The sequence below is a fragment of the Tursiops truncatus genome, chromosome 1 (assembly GCF_011762595.2).
Source record: "Tursiops truncatus isolate mTurTru1 chromosome 1, mTurTru1.mat.Y, whole genome shotgun sequence".
NCBI classification, from domain to species: domain Eukaryota; kingdom Metazoa; phylum Chordata; class Mammalia; order Artiodactyla; family Delphinidae; genus Tursiops; species Tursiops truncatus.
The window spans coordinates 77,682,882-77,704,855 of record NC_047034.1 but is presented as its reverse complement, the minus strand read 5'-3'; the positions used below and the strand labels follow the sequence as shown (position 1 = coordinate 77,704,855).

General features: G+C 39.3%; 1 protein-coding gene and 1 long non-coding RNA gene across 2 annotated transcripts in view; one reads left to right on the top strand and one right to left on the bottom strand.

Moving 5' to 3' along the window:
* Nucleotides 1-21,974, top strand: part of LOC117313150 (uncharacterized) — a 39,749-nt gene that overhangs the window by 3,373 nt on the left and 14,402 nt on the right. The window lies entirely within an intron of this gene.
* The window catches only part of FMO5 (flavin containing dimethylaniline monoxygenase 5), a 36,904-nt gene continuing 22,103 nt past the window's right edge, over nucleotides 7,174-21,974 (bottom strand). The window contains exons 7-8 of the mRNA XM_033860553.2: nucleotides 17,424-17,496; nucleotides 7,174-15,857 (exon numbers count right to left, since the gene is read on the bottom strand). Of these exons, the coding sequence (XP_033716444.1) occupies nucleotides 15,512-15,857; nucleotides 17,424-17,496 (419 nt within the window). The 3' untranslated portion in view covers nucleotides 7,174-15,511. The remainder of the gene's footprint in view (nucleotides 15,858-17,423; nucleotides 17,497-21,974) is intronic.

Below are 21,974 nucleotides of genomic sequence, written 5' to 3'. Positions count from 1 at the left end.
TCGACTTTTTTTTTAGATTCTAGGTATAAGTGACACAACACAGTATTTGGCTTTCTCTGACTTATTTCACTTAGCATAATGCCCTCAAGGCCCATCCATGATGTTGCACATGGCAGGATGTTCTTCTTATGGCTAAATAGTGTTCCATTGTGTATGTATATGCTACATCTTCTTTATCCATTCATCTTTAAACAGATACTTAGGTTGTCTCCATATCTTGGCTACTGTGAATAATACTGCAGTGAACATGGGAGTGCAGATATATCTTCAAGATCCTGATTTCATTTCCTTTGGATATATACCCATAAGTGGGATTACTGGATCATATGGTAGTTCTATTTTTTAATTTTTGAGGAATCTCCATACTGTTTTCCACAGTGGCTATACCAGTTTACATTCCCACAAAAGCATGCAAGGTTTCCCTTTTCTCCAAGTCCTTGCCGACTCTTATCTCTTGTCTTTTTGGTAATAACCATTCGAACAGATGAGGCGATGATATCTCATTGTAGTTCTGATTTACATTTCCCTGATGATTAGCAATGTTGAGTGCCTTTTCCTGTACCTGTTGGCCATTTGTATACCTTCTTTGGAGAAATACCTATTCAGGTCTGTGATATCATGGTTTATAATAGGAAACATATATTTGGTCTTTGTCCCTCTTTATGAAATCCCAAAACCCTTGGCATTTCCTAAGTGATGAGAGCATTAAAGGTGTTTCTTGTTAGGTTAACGAAATGCCTTTTGGACTGAACCTAAGGATGGGAGCTGTTGTCAGGAAAACCAAACACGTGATTAGAGGGTTGGAACTTTCAGTCCCACACCCTGACCTCTGGGGAAGGGAGAGGATCTGGAGGTTGAAACAATTGCCAATGGACAATGAGTTAATCAATCATGCCTGTGTACTGAAGCCTCCACAAACCCCCAAAAAGGACAGGAATTTGGAGAGTTTCCAGGTGGGTGAACACGTGGAGATTCACGGAGAGTGGCTCGCTTGGAGAGGGCATGGAAACTCTGAGCCCTTTCCCCATACTCTGCGCTCAAGGAGATGGATCAAAACTGTCTACCCCTTAAGTATGGGCGGAGCATATTAACTTCCTTCCAAAGAATACAATATAGAAAAGGGGAAAAAAGGATAACTTTACAGTGGAAAAACTTAAACACAACCTCAGCCAGCTTAACATCATTAGTGGGAAGTCAGTAGCAGTACCTTTGATATAAGGTGATGAGAATAGCACTTTACCTCTGTAGTTTTCCTCCTGACAGCCCAAACCCCTAGACTAATCATGAGGAAAAAATATCAGACAATCACAAATTAAGGGATAGTCTACAAAATACTTAACTAGTACTCCTCAAAACTGTCAAGATCATCAAAAACAAGGAAAGTGTAAGAAACTGTCACAGTCTAAAGCAGCCTAATGATAAGGAGTAATGTGATACCCTAAGTGGGAGTCTGTGATAGAAAAAACATTAGGGATAAAGTAAATAAATCAGAATAAAGTATGGAACTTAGTTCTTTTCAAATCGTCAAGTTCCTGAAAGAAGCAAAACACTGAAGAACTGATGAAGATTAGAGGAGATTAATGATACATAACAACTAAATGCAATATAAGATCCTGGAACCAAAAAGGGAAATTAGAGGGAAAAGTGATGAAAATTGAATAAGTGATTTAGTTAACAGTTTTATATCAATGTTAATTTTCTTGTTTTGATAATTGTTGTAATGTTATGTGAAGTCTTATCTTTAGGGAACCTGGGTAAAGCTTATACAAGAAGTCTTTGTATTTTTTTTGCAACTTTTCTGAAAGAATGAAATCAATTCAAAATAAAAAGTTTAAAAAATTACTAAAGTAATCCAAATAGTAAAACACATGAGGAAGCCCAGTGACATGATCTTGAGTCAGAAGACTTTTTCTTTTTTAAATTTTTGGCCGTGCTGCGCAGCATGTGGGATCTTAGTTCCCCAAGCAGGGATCAAACCCGCACCCCCTGCATTGGAAGTGCAGAGTCTTAATCTCTGGACTGCCAGGGAAGTCCCAGAAGACTCTTCAAATGACATTTTCACCCAAAGAAATAGAGAAAAAGAATACTCTGAAGAGAGCTTTAAAATAAGTTTATTTAAAATCCTCAAGGAAGGGAAGATACTAGTTTGAATACACCCCAGCTCCACACCACTCTCATCCCAACCCAATTTTCATAACTCAGCGTCTGTTGGTTCTGGTAGATAGTAGAGACCTCAGAATCCGTTCAAGTCCTGACAGAAAGAGCAATTACAGGTCTTCCTCGCCTTTTGGCTAAATCGGTGGTTCTTAAACTTTACCATGCATCAGGAGGGCTTACTAAAACACAGATGACTGGTGACTGGAACTTCTGATTCAGTAAGTCTGGGATGGGGTCTGAGAATTTCTACCAAGTTCCAGATGATGCCGGTGTTTCTGGATCAAGAACCAAATTCTGAGAAACACTGGGGCAGGCAACAGTCTGGAGACCAGTACTGGAGATCCCTAATAAAAGGCAGTGTGAGGAAAGAGGTAGCTGACTCTTGGAACCATAATAGTGCTTCCCATATCTCCAAAAATAAAGAATTAAAACCAACCAGAATATGGGGAACAAATCTCCTATACAGAAAAATTCCACGTTTATGTATGTATTGCCTTCTCAAGGAGGTGGAGCATAACTCCAGGCCTGAGATTGCTTATCCTTCGGAAGGCCACCTTGCATCTTTGGCCGATGGCTGGTGTCTGGGAATTTGGATTTCGGGAGGGTTCTTACCACCCCAACTGATAAGAGTGGCTCTCTGTGCCTATACTGTGTAACCGTGTGGTTTATACTGAACACCTGCTCTCCTTCTGGGAGTCTGGAATTTTGATATGGGCAGGCAGAGGGTGCCTGTGGACTATAGCCCTATTACAGACCTTGGGCACAGAGTGGAAAGATGTGAAAGTCTTCTGATTGCTTCTGTTTTCTTAGAGAAAAAAGAAACAAGGTTTAGTGGTCATGAATTTCAGATGTCAAATGAGCACAGTGATATTTTTCTCTTGCCATATTTAAGTGTTTTAGTGCAGGCACATAACTAAAGGTAATGTTTAGCCAAGCAAGTATGGAGGAAAGGGCTAAGGAATTGAGAATGCATGGTAGGATATGATTATAATGTTGGACCATGGCTTATAGATCAGGTAGGCTAGGAAGTGAAGATAGAGCAGGTTGATGGAGGGCATGAAGTGGAGTCAAAAAACTGTGGAGTTAGAGTACTGGAGTGAATGTGCTGAAAAGATAAGAGATGGTTTTGGAGAGTGGGTTGCTTGAAATTGAGATTTTGGTGGTAATGACATAGGTAGATTATAAAATCATTGGAATGAGAAGGTCATTGAAGGGAGAGGCCAGGTGGTAAAGGTCTACCTCAACACTCATACTCATTCTCCCCTCCTCCTTAATAACAGAACCTTGATTTTACGTGGACACATTGCCTCTCTGTATAAAGACACATTTCCTAGCCTCCCTGAATATATGCTAGATATATGTGACAAAATACTTCCAATGAGATCTAAGTGGAAATGTTATATGGAACTTCTAGTAATTTTCCTTAAAAGGGTTGTGGCCTTCTTCTATATTTCTTTTTCCTTCTGTGTAGAATGTCCATATAATGGCTGGAGCTCCAGCAGCCATCTTGGACCATAAGGTAGAAGCCATATGCTGATAGTGGAGCAGAAAGAGATGCTGTGGAGCTGTTACACCATTTCAGGACTATCTTCCTCTAGAGTTTTTCATATGAGAGGGAAATAAACTTAAACCTTGTTTAATCCATTGTTACTTTGGGTTTTTCTATTATATGCAGTGGAATCTAATTCTAATACATTGGATTGGTGAAAGTATTACCTACACAGATGTGAACTACAGAATAATGCTGCACATCCATGTTCATGGCAGCATTATTCACAACAGCCAAAACATGGAAACAACCTAAGTGTCTATCAGTGGAGAAACAGATAAAGAATATGTGGTGTATATACACAATGGTATATTATTCAGCAAAGAAATGAAGGAAATCCTGCCTTTGCAGCAACATGGATGGACCTTGAAGGCATTATGCTAGGTGAAGTAAGTAAGACAGAGAAAGAGAAGTATTGTATGATCTCACTTCTATGTGGAATCTAAAAAACAGAACAAAGTACCTGAACTCATAGATGCACAGAACAGATTGGTGGTCGGCAGAGGTGGGGGATGGGCAAAATGGGTGAAGGGGGTCAAAAGGTAAATACTTGAGTTATAAGATAAACAAGTCCTGGGGATATAATGTACAGCATGGTGAGTACAGTTAACAATACTGTACTGTATATTTGAAAGTTGCTAAGAGAGTAGATCTTTAAAGTTCTCATCACAAGAAAAAAATGTGTTAACCATTTGTGGCCATAGATGTAAACTAGACTTACTTTGGTGATCACTTCATTTTATATATATAGAAATTATTATATGGTACACCTGAAACTAATATAATGTTATATGTCAATTATGTATCAATAAAAAAATTGAGGTTAAAATACTGCTGAAAAAATTAACTACAGGAGTAGTTATATATAGAGAGAGGGGGAAAGCTTGGTGCTAAAATCTTCACTGAATGAAGAGGAGTAAATGGGAGGTCCGTAAATAATTTCAAACAGGAGAGGTAGTGGGTGCTTTAAAGAAGCTGGGGAATTTGAGAAAGCAGGGAGAAACAGCAGTGAGGACCAAGGCAGCAAGGAGGATCCAGGAAGACACGCACCCCACCTTCGTTCCCGTGCTAAGATATTGCCTTTTAACATCCTGTGTTTGATTGAGGAAATAAGATATGGATAGGACATGTCACTTGTGTTTCAAACCAAACAATATTAGAGATGACATACTGACTCAGAGCAATGATCTATCCCAGAATATTTTCTGGAAGAACATGCTTGCCCCACAGACATTTCAAAATGTTAAGCACCCCATAATCTCCTCAATAACTTTTTAATAAAATAGTGAAGTATTATTCACTATTTTATTTACTCCTTTAAAAACTCATCCATATTTTTATCTCCCACACTGAGCTTAATTAATTAATCATTTAATTAATCATTGATTTACTGAGGTCTTACTGTGTTTCAGGTACTATATTAGGCACTAGGAACATACAGATTAATTACAAAGTATCTTTCTCAAAGGAATTTACTAGTTCAAGGAGGAACTAGGTGACAGAAACAATTGACATTATATAGTGTGACAAATGATAGTCACCACATATAATTGAGCAATATACCAGGTGTGGTGTGAAGCATCAAGATAGGTCACCTATTTAATCCTGGAGGTTTCTAGAACAGATAACAGATTACGTGAATCTTGAAGGTGAAATAGGTTGGGCAAGGGGAAACATAAGAATGTATATAGAAACATGGAAAAACACAGCACTTTGGGAAATTCCAAGTAGGCAGCTTGGAGGATGTTTGTATAGTATTATACGTTATATTACTACTGACAAAAGTAACCATGCACAGATCCAGTACTGAGTAAAATTATCTCATTCATGAATATACTTGTTATTAATATACCGTACATTTTGCTAGTGGAGACTATCGGCTTAATGTGCTCAGCTATAAGAACTTACCTAAGTATTTTAAGAAAATGTGTCTTTTGACCATATTACCATTTTCTCCTCTCTACAACTGTAGTCTATACTTATTCAACAAAGGAACAAAATTGCCATAGTAAGTAATAGTATGCTTTATTAGAAGAACTTAATTTGTAGAGTAATCAAGGGAAAAGATAGTAATTTAAATGAATGGTACTATCCAATATTCTTCCTCCTCTGAGAAAATTCCACTAGACTATGCCTCTGGGTCAAATCCTGAACCAAAAGAATACATTTTTTTTTTAAAAAATAATTTTAAAATTTTAGAATAGTTTTAGATTTAAGAAAAACTTGGGAAGTTAGTACAGAGTTCCTGTGTATCCCACACACAATTTATTTTATTGGTAACATCTTACGTTACAGTGCTACATTTGTCACAACCAATAAACCAATCAGTACCTTGTTATTAACCATAATCCTAACTTTATTAATATTTCTTCAATTATTACTTAATGTCTTTTTATGTTCCAAGATCCCATCCAAGGTACATTACATTTAGACATCAGGTCTTAGGCTCCTCTATACTATGACAATTTCTCAGACCTTCCTTTTTTTTGATGAGCTTCAGTTTTGAGATGGTCAGGTATTTTGTAAGATATTCCTGAACCTGGGTTTGTCTGATGTTTCCCTCATGGTTAGACTGGGCTATGGTTTTAGGGAGGAAGACCACAGAGGCAAAGTACCCTTCTCATCACATCATATCAAGAGTACATACTATCCACATGACTTTACTGTTGATGTTAATCTTGATCACCCAGCCGAGGTAGTGTTTGTCAGATTTCTCCACTGTAAAGTTATTTTTCTCCCTTTACCGCTCTTTGGAAGGAAGTCACTCTATGCAGCCTACACTTAAGGAATGGGGAGTTATGCTCCAACTCCTGGAGGGCAGAGTATTTATATAAATTGTTTGAAATTCTTCCATATGGGAGTTTTCTCTATTCTACCCCACTTATTATTCAATCACTTATTTATACCATTATGGACTGATGGGTATTTTTTATACTTTATATTATAATCCAATGCTAGGCTATTTATATTGTTCAAATTGTTCCAGCTTTGGCCATTGGGACCACTTTCAGTTGGTTCCTGTGTCCCTGTGACATTCCCCCATCGATTTGCTTTTTGAGCACTTCCTTACTTTCTGGCACTACAAGAAAGCATTTTTCTGTATAATATAATTGGGGAAATGATACAACCTTTTAATATAATTACAAAAGCAAGATATGGTAAATTGATGATTAATACACATTCATCAGTAACTAGGGCTTTGTATCTTGAGTTGTTTTGAGTTCACTTTCCTATTCACATCTTACTTTTAGCTTGGTTTAGAATTTAACCAATGATTTTTTTGAGGGGGTAAACTTTCATATTATAAGGAAACTGAGAGAGTCAGTGAGCTTAGAATTACATGCTTTTTATTTAAAGAGGACACTGGGGTACTTATTGCTGATAACTAGGAATTACATTATCAAAGGACTTTAATTCAACAGACTTACATGCTGAAAGAGGCAAATTTATATGTTGAAAGAACGAAATGGAAAAGAAGCGGCTTTCAATTTAATTTTGAACAAGAATAGTGTGCAGATTAAAAGATACTAGGTCCATTTTAATAGAGGATAAATCCCAGTACCACAAAGATTCTGGAAGAAAAAAGACCATCCAATTCTCAAAAAGCATTTTCCACAGGGAAAATTAGGCGAAATAGCAGGGAATTGTACAAATAGTTATATGATTAGGAGGAAGTTGTAGTCTCACATTTCTGGTTCTCTTATTTATTGTACATTGGGAAAGATAATGATTTCTAATGTTGTTCTTCCAGTTGTTCAAATTTATTTTTTGGTTAAGCAATAGGTAGCAATCCCAAATGTATTACACCACAGCTAATTTATGAACACACTTGGCTGGTACATCAGTTCCTTTCTTCATGAAATTAGGTGTGTCAGACATCTAACACTTAGTTAACTACTCTGACAGACAAGAACAGAGCAAAACTTCTACGGATGAGAAAACAGAATCAACAGCAGCACTTGGACATAAACTGGAGGCCCTGGTTTCATTTCATTTGCTTTGTTTTTCATAACTACAATGTGTGACATAAGAACTGTTATAAGCAGAATACCCCTATATTTAGTTGTTAATCCTAATTTATTACATAACTGACCTCTTCGAATACTTACTACTTAGACTCTCTGTGTGAGAGGGTGTGAAGGGGAGATAGTAGGAGTTGGGGGGAGATAAATCCAATCACATTTGTAGGCCACACCACAGCAGTTGATGGCTACTTATCATAGTTCCTAAGTTAAAGTCTTGTATCCTAATATGGGAACTAAGAGATCAAAAAAGACTGGACAGCTCATTTAAAATCCCAATTTTTCCAGCCAACTTGAACCTGCTGGTAGCTGCTAGATTGTTAAAATGATCCATGAGCCTAGAAAGTTGGAGGTAGTTTCTTCATTGAGAAAATAGAGATGTGTTGCTTAGAGGAAAAGAGTGAAAAATGACCAGGTATCAGACACACTAGTGAACAGCTAGTGAAACAAAGTGTTTAAGTATCTATATATCTTATCTTAGGTATATACAACTGTTATAAGACCATTATTTCTCTTATCTCTGAGGAAAAATACATTTAGTTACAATATTAAAAACAAATAAAAGATTAAAAGTCTAGTAGAAAACCAAATCCTGTCAGAAGCACAATTACATGGAATCTCCCATTTCTTATGTAGATATTGGCTTATTCTTCCCACCATATTATTTGATAAATGACAGCAAACATTTATTAAGCACCTACCACAAGGGCAGAGTCAAGATGACGGACTAGGAGGACGCGGAATTCGCGTCTCCGCATAACTAGGGCACCCACCATACACTGGTGGGGGACCACAGACAACTAAGGGGAATGGGAGGAACCCCCAGTGACAGGGTAGGATGTGGGGCTTGTGGGGGGGAGTGAGGGAGGAGGAGAAGTGGAGGTGGGACAGGACTGGTGCCCCTGATGGGCGGCTGTGGGAAGGGAAGGGATCCCATGCACGAAGGGGGAAATTGGGGGACCATTGGGAGGGCAGAGGATCAAAAGGGAGCATGCCCAGGTTTTCCCTGCCCTCTTGGGCCCCTGGGAGCCTGCTGAAATCCCAGGCCTGATCCTCTGCCCACCGAGGCCCCCTCCAGCCACGCAGGTCCTGAGGGAGTGGGAGGGAGGTAAGGGGGAGCAAAAGTAAAGGCTGACATACAAGACCGGCATCCCTGAGGGGTGGCTGGGGGATGGGAGGAGTTCCTACACGCAGTGGGACTGACCCACAGTTACGGGGGACGGCAGTTGCGGGGACACCCTAGAGGGTGGCGCAGAGGAATGGAAGGGAACGTGGCCAGCGCTTTCCCTTTCCACTTAGGCACCAGGGAGCCTGTTCGGCTCCTAGGCCTAATCCTCTTACTTTGGAGCCTCCTTCCTGCCGTGCAGAGCCCAAGCCCAGCCCCTACACCCCACCCAGGGCTCTACCTCTACACTCGGAGACCCCCTCTGAGAGCCCCTACAGCCACACTGGGCCTAAACCCCACCCACACACCCTCACCCAGGACCTTACCTCCAAACTCTGGAACTCCACACTCCAGAGGCCCCCCCTTTGGATGTGCTGCCTCTCCCCTTCTGCGCAGACCCTAAGCAGAGCCCCTGCCCCATGTTTGAACGGAGCCTGCCTAGGCCCCACCCCCAAGGCCTTTTCCGGCTGCATGGGTCCTGAGCCTAGGCCATGCCCCACTCCCAAAAGTCACCCATCTCTCGCCTAGGTTCCCACCCCCCACGCTAAAGCCCACCACTGCCTAATTTCCACCCATGCTGAAACTCTGTGCCCCATAGCCAAGGCTTTTTTTTTTCTTTTCTCTTTTTCCTCTTTTAGATTGAGGTTCTGTTTTACCTTGATTCATCCTTGTTGATTCATGTATATTTTTATTTTTTCTAATAAATCTTTTAGTTTAATTTTATTCTTTATACTTTGTTATTGTTCTGCTCCTTTTGGCTTGTTCTCCCCCTTTTCTTCCCTTTCTTTTTTCTGTTGTGGTTTTGTTTTATCTTGTTGCAGTTGTTTCAATTATATATTTTTTCCTAATATATTTTTTATCTTTCTAATTTTATTTTGCTTTTTATTCTTTGTTCTTGTACTGCTCCTTTTTTTTCTTTCTTTTTTTTTTTGCTGTGCCACGTGGCTTGCGGGATCTTGGTTCCCAGGCTGGAAGTCAGGCCTGACCTCCTGTGGTGGGAGTTCTGAGTCCAAACCACTGGACTAAGAGAGAACCTCAGACCCTAGAGAATATTAATTGGAGTGAGGCCTCCCGGAAGTCCTCATCTCAGCACCAAGACCCGGCTCTATCCACCTGCCTGCAAGCTCCAGTGCTGGATGCCTCAGGCCAAACAACCAGTAACACAGGAATACAGCCCTACCCATCAAATTTTTTTTAAAAAATGACAAAAAATAATTACAGACGAAGGAGCAATGTGAAAACTTACAAGACCAAATAAGTGACGAAATAGGCAACCTACCTGAAAAAGAATTCAGAGTAATGATAGTAAAGATGATCCAGAATCTCGGAAACAGAATGGAGAAAATACAAGAAACATTTAACAAGTATCTAGAAGAACTAAAGAGCAAACAGTGATGAACAACACAGTAACTGAAACTAAAAATCCTCTAGAAGGAATCAGTAGCTGAATAACTGAGGCAGAAGAATGGATAAGTGAGCTGGAAGATAAAATAGTGGAAATAACTGCCAGGGAGCAGAATACAGAAAAAAGAATGAAAAGAATTGAGGACAGTCTCAGAGACCTCTGGGACAGCATTAAACGCACCAACATTCAAATTATATTCAAACATTCAAATTATAGAAGAAGAGAAAAAGAAAGGGTCTGAGAAAATATTTGAAGAGATCATAGTCGAAAACGTCCTTAACATGGGAAAGGAAATAGTCAATCAAGTCCAGGAAGCGCAGAGAGTCCCATACAGGATAAACCCAAAGAGAAACATGCTGAAACACACATTAATCGAACTATCAAAAATTAAATAAAAATAAAAAATTTAAAAGCAGCAAGGGAAAAGCAACAAATAACATACAAGGGAATCCCCATAAGGTTAACAGTTGCTCTTTCAGCAGAAACTCTGCAAGCCACAGGGGAGTGGCAGGACATATTTAGAGTAATGAAAGGGGAACACCAACAACCAAGATTACCTGGAAAGGATCTCATTCAGATTTGACGGAGAAATCAAAAACTTTACAGACAAGCAAAAGCTAAGGGAATTCAGCACCACCAAACCAGCTTTACAACAAAATGCTAAAGGAACTTCTCTAAGCGGGAAACACTAGAGAAGAAAAAGACCCACAAAAACATATCCAAATCAATTAAGAAAATGGTAATAGGAACATCCATATTGATAATAACCTTGAATGTAAGTGGATTAAATGCTCCAACCAAAAGACACAGACTGGCTGAATGGATACAAAAACAAGACCCTTATATATGCTGTCTACAAGAAACCCACTTCAGACCTAGGGACACATAGAGTGAAAGTGAGGGGATGGAAGAAGATATTCCACGCCAATGGAAATCACAAGAAAGCTGGATTAGCAATACTCATATCAGATGAAATAGTCTTTAAAATAAAGACTGTTACAAGAGATAAGAAAGGACACTAAATAATGATCAAGGGATCAATCCAAGAAGAAAACGTAACAACTATAAATATTTATGCACCCAACATAGGAACACCTCAATACATAAGGCAAATGCTAACAGCCATAAAAGGAGAAATCAACAGTAACACGATGGTAGTGGGGGACTTTAACACCCCACTTAACACCAATAGACAGATCATCCAGAGAGTAAATAAATAAGGAAACACAAGCTTTAAAAGACACAATAGACCAGATAGACCTAATTGATATTTAGGACATTCCACCTGAAAGTGGAAAAACACACTTTCTTCTGAAGTGCATATGGAACACTCTCCAGAATAGATCACATCCTGGGTCACAAATCAAGCCTTGGAAAATTTAAGAAAACTGAAATCGTATCAAGCATCTTTTCCAACCACAACGCTATGAGATTAGAAATCAATTACAGGAAAAAAAACAGTAAAAGACACAAACACATGGAGGCTAGACAGTGCACTGCTAAATAACCAAGAGATCACTGAAGAAATCAAAGAAGAAATCAAAAAATACCTAGGAACAAATGACAGCAAAAACACAATGATCCCAAACCTATGGGATGCATCTAAAGCAGTTGTAAGAGGGAAGTTCATGGCAATTCAAGCTCACCTCAAGAAACAAGAAAAATCTCAAATAAACAGTATAACCTTACACCTAAAGCAACTAGAAAAAGGACAAAGCCCAAAGGTAGTAGAAGGAAAGAAATCATAATCAGAGCAGAAATAAATGAAATAGAAACAAATGGCAAAGATCAATAAAACTAAAAGCTGGTTCCTTGAGACGATAAACAGAATTGATAAACCTTTAGCCAGACTCACCAAGAAAAGAAGGGAGAGGACTCAAACCAATAAAATTAGAAATGAAAAGAAGAGATTACAAGTGACACTGCAGAAATTCAAAAGATTATAATAGACTACTACAAGCAACTCTATACCAATAAAATGGGCAACCTGGAAGAAATGGACAAATTCCTGGAAAAGTACAACTTTACAAGATTGAACCAGGAAGAATTAGGAAATATAAACAGACCAATCACAGGTAATGAAATTGAAACTGTAATTTAAAATCTTCCAACAAACAAAAGTCTAGGACCAGATGGCTTCACAGGCAAATTCTATCAAACATTTAGAGAAGAGTTAACACCTATCCTTCTCAAACTCTTCCAAAAAGTTGTGGAGGGAGGAACACTTCCAAACTTGTTCTACGAGGGCCACCATCACCCTGTTACCAAAACCAAACAAAGATATTACAAAAAAAGAAAATTATAGACCAGTATCACTGAAGAACATAGACACAAAAATCCTCAAGAAAATACTAGCAAACAGAATCCGACAACACACTAAAAGAATAATACACCATGATCAAGTGGGATTTATCCCAGGGATGCAAGGATTCTTCAGTATACATAAAACAATCAGTGTGATACACCATATTAACAAATTAAAGAATAAAGATCATATGATCGTCTCAATAGATGCAGAAAAAGCTTTTGGCAGAATTCAACACCCATTTATGATAAAAATTACAGAAAGTGGGCATAGAGGGAACCTACCTCAACATAATAAAAGCCATATATGACAAACCCACTGCAAACATCGTTCTCAATGGTGAAAAACTGAAAGCATTTCCTCTAAGATCAGGAAAAAGAGAAGACTGTCCACTCTTGCCACTATTAATCAACACAGTATTGGAAGTCTTAGGTGCAGCAATCAGAGAAGAAAAAGAAATAAAAGGGATACAAATTGGAAAAGACCTAAAACTGACTTTCCCAATGATATGGTACTATACATAGAAAATCCTAAAGGTGCCACCAGAAAACTACCAGAACTAGTCAGTGAATTTGGTAAGGTTGCAGGATACAAAATTAATGCGCAGAAATCTCTTGCATTCCTATACAGTAACAACGAAAGATCAGAAAGAGAAATTAAGGAAACAATCCCATTTACCATCACAACAATAACAATAAAAAATACCTAGGAGTAAACCTACCTAAAGAGGCAAAAGACCTGTACTCAGAAAACTATAAAACACTGATTAAAGAAATCAAAGATAACATAAACAGTTGGGCAGGTATACCTTGGTCCTGGATTGGAAGAATCAATACTGTGAAAATGACTATATTACCCAAAGCAATCTACAGATTCAATGCAATCCCTATCAAATTACCAGTGGCATTTTTCACAGAACTAGAACAAGAAATCTTACAATTTGTATGGAAACACAAAAGACCCCAAATAGCCAAAGCAATCTTGAGAACGAAAAATGGTGCTGGAGGAATCAGTTTCCCTGACTGCAGACTATACTCCAAGGCTACAGTAATCAAGACAGTATGATACTGGCACAAAAACAGAAATATAGATCAATGGAACAGGATAGAAAGCCCAGAGATAAACCCATGCACATAGGGTCACCTTATCTTTGACAAAAGAGGCAAGAATATACAGTGGAGAAAAGACAGCCTCTTCAATAAGTGATGCTGGGAAAACCGGACAGCTACATGTGAAAGAATGAAATTAGAACACACACTAACTACAGACACAAAAATAACCTCAATGGATTAAAGACCTAAATATAAGGCCAGACACTATAAAACTCTTAGAGGAAAACATAGGCAGAACACTCTATGACATAAATCACAGCAAGATCCTTTTTGACCCACCTCCTGGAATAAGGGAATTAAAAACAGGAATAAACAACTGAGACGTAATGAAATGTAAAAGCTTTTGCACAGCGAAGGAAACCATAAACAAGATGAAAAGACAATCCTCAGAATGGGAGAAAATATTTGCAAACAACAACTGACAAAGGATTAATCTCCAAAATATACAATCAGCTTATGCAGTAACACAAAAACAAAAAACCCAATCCCAAAATGGGGAGAAGACCTAAATATTTCTCCAAAGAAGACATACAGATGGCCAAAGAAGACATACAGATGGCCAAGAGGCACATGAAGAGGTGCTCAACATCACTAATTATTAGAGACATGCAAATCAAAACTACAATGAGGTATTACCTCACACCTATTAGAATGGGCATCATCAGAAAATCTACAAACAATAAATGCTGGAGAGGGTGTGGATAAAAGGGAACACTCTTACACTGTTGGTGGGAATGTGAATTGGTACAGCCACTATGGAGAACAGTATGGAGGTTCCTTAAAAAACTAAAAATAGAACTACCATATGACCCAGCAATCCCACTATTGGGCATATACCCTGAGAAAACCGTAATTCAAATAGAGTCACATAGCACAATGTTCATTGCAGCACTGTTTACAATAGCCAGGACATGGAACCAACCTAAGTGTCCATCAACAGATGAATGGATAAAGAAGATGTGGCACATATATACAATGGAATATTACTCAGCCATAACAAGGAACGAAATTGAGTTATTTGTGCTGAGGTGCATGGACCTAGAATCTGTCATACAGAGTGAAGTAAGTTAGAAAAACAAATACCATATGCTAACGCATATATATGGGATTTAAAGAAGCAGTACTGATGAACCTAGTGGCAGAGCAGGAATAAAGATGCAGACATAGAGAACTGACTTGAGGACACAGTGGGGAAGGGGAAGCTGGGATGAAGTGAGAGAGTAGCATTGATGTATATACACTACCAAATGTAAAGTGGATGGCTAGTGGGAAGCTGCTGCATAGCACAGGGAGATCAGCTCAATGCTTTGTGATGACCTAGAGGGATGGGATAGGGAGGGTGGGAGGGAAGCTGAAGAGGGAGGGGATATGGGGATATATGTATACATATAGCTGACTCACTTTGTCGTGCAGCAGAAATTAACACAATATTGTAAAGCATTTATACTCCAATAAACATGTCAAAAAAAAAAGAAAGAAAAGAAAGCACCTACCACATGTCAGGAACTCTGCTAAGGACAAACAAAGATGACTAACAGAGTACCTGAGCTCACAGTCCAGGAATTACTGGAAGGAAAAAGTGATGGGTCATAAGAGTAAGGGAGGTAAGTCAGTACAAATGAAAAGCTGAGATTTCACTGTAGGGAAAAGAGGAAAAAAGGGTTAATGCTTTGGAAAGAGAAATAAAAGTAGATTTCTGGGCAGTGTGAAGCTGAGAGTTGTTCAATCTTGTCAGGTTCTGAAGGCATCTCCAGATCCAGCTTTCAAAGAAAACTGGGACAGTGACAATGGAACAGCTAAAAATAGGTCATAATTATAGCAAAGAAAGCCACAGCCAGCATAAACCTGGCCATTGTTATTGTTGAAGTTGTGGAATTGTTGCTTTCAATTACTCTTGTCATTAGCGGCTTCCTGATACGATCTTCTGTGGTGAGGATAGCTTTTCGAGCTCCATCCCACTTTCCAGGGCCCTGTAGCCGATACTGGATTGGAGTACAGGGTCCCCAAAATAACTGTAATGCCAATTTGGGGTCAGTGAAGGCCAGGGACAGCAGATTGGGCCTGACGCCCACCAGATCAGCAAGCTCGTCCATGGTATCTATATAGTCTCCCTGGATGGTGTGGCGTTGGCTGTCCACGTACCTGAAGCAGAGAAGACAGAAACCATGCCTATTAACAATTCAGTCACTCCATCAATTAATCAATGCTTCCTATCTGTTCTTGGCTCAATATTGAGCTAGGAGCTGCAGAAAATAGTGAAGAAAGACACTGTCTCTATCCTTAAGGGCCTTATAGTCCACTGGACTCGATAAGATAGATACACATGAAACAGAGAAGAATGTAAGACTTTTGGTAAATCATGTGGTATTAGACTCCTAAATAGAAATGTAGAAGAGGGTAGTTAAAATCGAGCTATGATAAGTCGTTGAAGGATGTGGAAGAAATAGATAAGCTGAGAACGAAGAGGAAAGGATTACAAGTCAATATATATAATGTAGAATATATATTGTAGAAGTTTGGCAGTGAAAGGAAGGAGGAAGATAGGAGAGCACCTAGAAAGGGTATCAGGGTTAAGTAAAAACTGTCTTTCTCCTCCTTGCAGAAGGGAGAGTTATGCTGGTATAATCAGTTGAAGAAAACCACGTCTTTGGGCATGGAATGATTGTGCCTCTGACTTCTCCACAAAAATCTAGAAGCTTTATTAACATCAACTTTGTTCAAATAAAAATCAGCAGTGAATAAGCTCAAGTTCTGAAATTCAGACTGCTAAATGTGTCCACCCAAGCACTAAAATACGGGCTGGTGGTACCACCTTCCCAGATCCTATAGATTACTCATACTAAGAGCCACTGTGACCTAAGTATGCTGTCACATGACAGCCAGCAAAGTGGCCTCTGCAGATTTGTAAATCTACCTGCAGATTTGTAAATCTACCTACAGATTTGTAATTTAACCATATCTACCTCTCATTAATTCATCGCTGCCCTTCCTTCCTCTGGCAGCTCTAGTATCTCTTCATGTAATCCTTGCCAAAATAACGTACCAGGTTTTCTCTCCATGTGCTTTTTCCTACTTGACTTTTCTTTTAGGCCCTAAACATAGAATTTTCTTAAGCTTTTCTCTCCTTTCCCATCCACATTCAAACCACTTGGTGGTAATTCTCTATTCTATTGTCACAAACTATGATTTCCTTTTCCTTCAAAATATAATCTAAATCCTTAAACAAACACGAGGACAATAAATACAGTACAACATTGCTCTTATTAAGAAGTAAGTGGGGGGACTTTCCTGGTCGTGCAGTGGTTAAGAATCCGCCTGCCAATGCAGGGGTCATGGGTTCGATCCCTGGTCCAGAAAGATCCCACATGCTGTGGAGCAACTAAGCCTGTGTGCCACAACTACTGAGCCCGTGTACCGCAACTACTAAACCCCGCGCACCCTAGAGCCCATGCACCACAACTACTGAAGCCTACACGCTCTAGGGCCCACATGCTGCAACTACTGAAGCCCGCGTGCCTAGAGCCCGTGCTCCGCAACAAGAGAAGCCATCACAATGAGAAGCCCATGCACCGCAAAGAAGAGTAGCCCCCTGCTCTCCAGAATTAGAGAAAGCCCATGCACAGGAACGAAGACCCAATGCAGCCAAAAGAGAAGAAAAAGAACTAAGTGGGAAAAATTAACCACCTATCTTCCTGGGAGAACTCTTACCTTTTGGCCATATCCTCTTGAACCTTAGCTATTTCTTTTATCATTTCATTTTGTAAGGGTAATGTCTTTATCCCTAAAGAGAAAAATCAAAATTTTAAGTGTAAAATTACCTCAGTATGAACACTAACCCTATTAACAATTACCATGCTATGGAAAATTCAAAGGAATACAGGTTAGTTGTCTGTACCAAGGAGGTTACACCTTCACTTGGTCACCTTACCCTACCACCACCAGAATATAATAATATTAACCTCAGTAGCTTACTCTTTTCTGCTTTGTCTTTGTAAGATATTTCTCCTAATCTGCTTTCCAACCAAAAGCTGCCTCCTCCCTAACATAGTCTTTCAATTGGGAAATGAAATCTGGCCATGAGGAAATGATAAATGGCCTTAAAAGTATATGGAAAATGAGGTACAAAGTAAAAGGGTGGGGGGAATATGGGAAACACACCTGTACTTGTACTCTTATTATCAAAGAGGCTTTATACCACAGGGAGAAGGAAGTAAAAGTAAACTCTCAGTCCTGTTGTATGCCTACAGTTCCATGGAAGATAAGCCTTACCTTCTAAATTTTTTATTTACTGAGAGTGAGGGGTAAGGTCAAGGGCAACTCATAATACCCAATCTTAACAGATAAATTTAAGCACCAATGAACAGTTCCAGTAGCAGGAATTTAACACCAAGGACATGGCTAGACAAAGGTAGAATAGTATTTAAGTTGACATAGACAACTCTCAATTTAAATGATTAGCTTTATGCCCGGATTTACAGGCACTATGCCATGTAGAAAACTTTAGCCACACCCAACTCTAAAGTGTTACTCCACAAAATTCTGGAACGTGTAATTTTAGAATGGGAATATATCTTACCTAATACAGTCCTCTCTACAAGTACTCTCAAGTGGTTATCTCATTCCTCCTTAAATATCTCTGGTGATGGGGATCTCATCACCTGAGGAGATGATTTAATTGTTTGGCTGCTCTACTTGCTGGAACATTATTCTTTTCATTGACCCCAGAACCTGGCTCCATGCAGCTGGCACCAGTGGACTTAGCTCTGCCTTCTGGAGCCAAGGAGTCTAGTGTTAACAAATGACAGCGTTTGAACCATTTGAGAACAACTGTCATAACTTCTTTAAGTCTTCCCATTATCAGCCTTAAAGCCTTAACAGTTCCCCATATAACAGCTTTCATGTTCTCTGCCCCACTGGTTGCCTTTCTCTGGGCTCACTCTAGTAACTATCCTGGTGTGTCCCTCTTAAAACATGAGACCCAAATTCAACCCTCAAGAAATAGCCTTCTGTGTTTTGCCATGTGTTCTTTTCATTTTAGCCTTGGGAATTATTATGTATGTTCGTAAGTCAATGAGGAATCACTGAAATGCTTCATTTGAAGTTAATCACAGGTCTTAAGATGCTCATGAAGCACAGTTTGAGAGTTGATTTCCAAATTATTTCTCATGGTACAACCATAATTTTTACTTCTCTTAAGTAGAAACATTATGGAGGAGGAGGTGATTTCTTGCCTGTGATTCAGCCAATCCATCCAAAAAACAAAACAAAAAACAACAAAAACACAACCAAACAATCATTATAAATTAGATAGGTAGATAGATAGGAATATATAAAGATGTGTACTGTATCCGGTGGTACAGTTCTTAATTCATTGATACTGTTATTGCAGTGTTTCCTCATTCAGGCACATGTCATTTTTACCATATGTATCTCCCTCCTTCCTATCTTGCACCTCCTCTTATATTACCAGTTTACATCAATGGCCACAACCCTGAGCAGATTCTTTTTCTGGCTTTCATCTCCAACCTACATTCCCTCCAAATCCTTTCAAATTCACCAATGAAATTTCATTCAAATATTTCTCGTATTCCTTTACCTTAGTTTAAAGCCCTCATTATGTCTTTCTTGGACATTTGTCACAGGCTCGCAACTGACCTATTTCCCATTTCATTTCCCTCTAATATGTCTTCTGAGTTACAAATCTGATTTGACTCCCCCTCTGCCAGTTAATCCTTCAATTGTTCTCTATTGCCTACATTGAATGTGAACTTCTTGCATGGCACCTAAGGATTTTTCTTGGTTTTGCCTCTATAAATATCTCCAGCTTCATTTTCTTTAATTCCTATAATACTTTATTCTCCAGAATTCTGAACTCCTTGTAGTTCTCAGGACTTGGTTTATTTTGTCATTTTCTCTAACTTTGCATAAATATTACTAATTGTTCTCTTCTCTGTTATGTTCAAGATGGCATTGTCCTCTTAGTAAACTCTTGCTTTTTTACAGTGTATTTGCAGTTGTAGGGAGAATTGGGTACTTATTCCTTTCTGCTCCCATAGCCAGCTCCTCTATATTGTTATTGGACCCTTGTTTAGGATATAGTAAATACCTGCTGAATGAACACATTAAATGTCTGTTTACTTGTCTCCCTTGCTTGACTCTGAGTTCCATAAAGATAAGAATTTTCTATTTGGTCATATTTGTATCTCCAGCACCTAGCAGAGGGTCTGGCATATACTAAGAGGCCAGTAAATGTTAGCTGAAGAATGTTGTTGAAGAACAGTGTGGAACTGAAGTTCAGAGATTTCCTAAGGGTTCCAAGGCAAGGTTCAAAGGGGATGAGCCTGAATTGTAACTCTGTGGAACTAAGTCTTTCAGTTGGCTCTCGGGCCTAAGACAGATTGTATTTATGTAATCCTGACTAGTTCCTGCACTTTAAGTGTAAAGACTATGTTACAAGAGAAAGGAGGTGTGGCTGCCATTCTGCTCTTTCAGTCCAGTCCAGCCTTTACCATGACTGGAAATTGGGAAGATAGTTCATAAGCTGAGATCCTCAGATAAGAACTTTCTACTGTAGAGTTTAGAATACCTCCAAAACTAAACTTGCAGTCATTGAATAGAGATGTATTAGCTACCTCCCATGTGCTAGGCACTGGTCTAGTCTTGGAAGACAAAGGCAAATAAACATGATTCTTTTATTTAAAGAGCTTTCAATATACTACAGAGAGGGAGGAAATAAACAGGCTTTTTCCACACAAGTAACAAGTAAAGGGGAGGCATACCAGGCAGAGAGAACACCAGAAGCAAAGGCACAGGGTATAAGAGTACCTGCTGTGTTTGCTGCATAGTGGGTGAGTCATTCAGTGCATCTAGAAGATTGTAGGATGGATGGTAAAGACCTGCAAAAGATGGGCCTGAAAAGCAGCCTGTATCCAATTTGTGGAGGAACGTGAATGCCATGCTATGACATAATGCTTCCTTGTGATCCAGAGAATTGGTATCATTTCATACGGTTTTCAAGGGAAGAAAGTTACGAAATGAAAGTGGAACACTTGCAAGGGCTCTTGAGAGGGCTACAAGCAAGACAAAAGAAAACTAGATTTCTGTCAAGGCAAGCAAGTGGGTTCAGTGTTCTAGGAAAGGGTGGAATATTTTCTTGACAAGAGAATAGTAATTCTAGAGAACAAAGGAAGTAGGGAAATGGGGATTGATGAGGAAAGGACAGGCCAGGGAAGAGGACAGGCAGAGTTGGGCAGGTGTGAAAGAATGGTCTTAAAATTGGCACAGTGAAGGTAAAATTCTGGGCTGAGAAAGGCAAGGATTTGGTAGGCAGACAGTAAAACAAAAAACTCAGGGTTCCTTTTGGAAATTTGCTAAAGTTATAGGGATTCTCTGATGATTCCTTCCTTCCAAGTGTTAAGAAGAGAGCTAGAGGGATTAGCACTAAGATTTGCTAGCAGAGGAAACTGAGCTTTTTGTGCATTTCCCCTAAGATCCCCTAATCCCACAGTCACAATGCAGAATCTTCCAAATACTCATTTGCCCTAATCCTCTCAATGGTTCACTTGGTCCTGGAAAAGAGTCTCGTTTTTGTTCAAAGTTTACTAAGATGCTGTGGCCTATTTTAAAGCAACCTTTTCCTCTTACTTTATTGACCCAATTAAAAGATCCACTTTAGCGGGCTTCCCTGGTGGCGCAGTGGTTGGGAGTCCGCCAGCCGATGCGGGGGATGTGGGTTTGTGCCGCGGAGCGGCTGGGCCCGTGAGCCACGGCCGCTGGGCCTGCGCGTCCGGAGCCTGTTTTCCGCAACGGGAGAGGCCACAGAGCGTACCGCAAAAAAAAAAAAAAAAAAAAAAAAAAAAGATCCACTTTATATGACTGGAATTAAGCCAACTTAACCGGTTACTTGCATTGTATTGCTGGTCCAGTGCTCAAGGAGTACATGATCTACTGGATAGAATTAAAAGGAATTAAGAAATGAACTTTGGGAGTTCCCTGGCAGTCCAGTGGTTAAGATTCCATGCTTCCACTGCAGGGGGCATGGGTGCGATCCCTGGTTGGGGAACTATGATTCCCACATGCCACACGGCACAGCCAAAAAATTAAAAAAGAAAAAAAAAGAAAGAAAGAAATGAAAGAACTTTGGGGAAATTTGGAAAAGTTTTTTATCTATCAACTCTAACATCATTGCTTCTTTTTTCTCTGCTACCATGAGGACCTTCACTAGGGAAGAAGAATCTGTAATTAAATAAGAACGTTTTT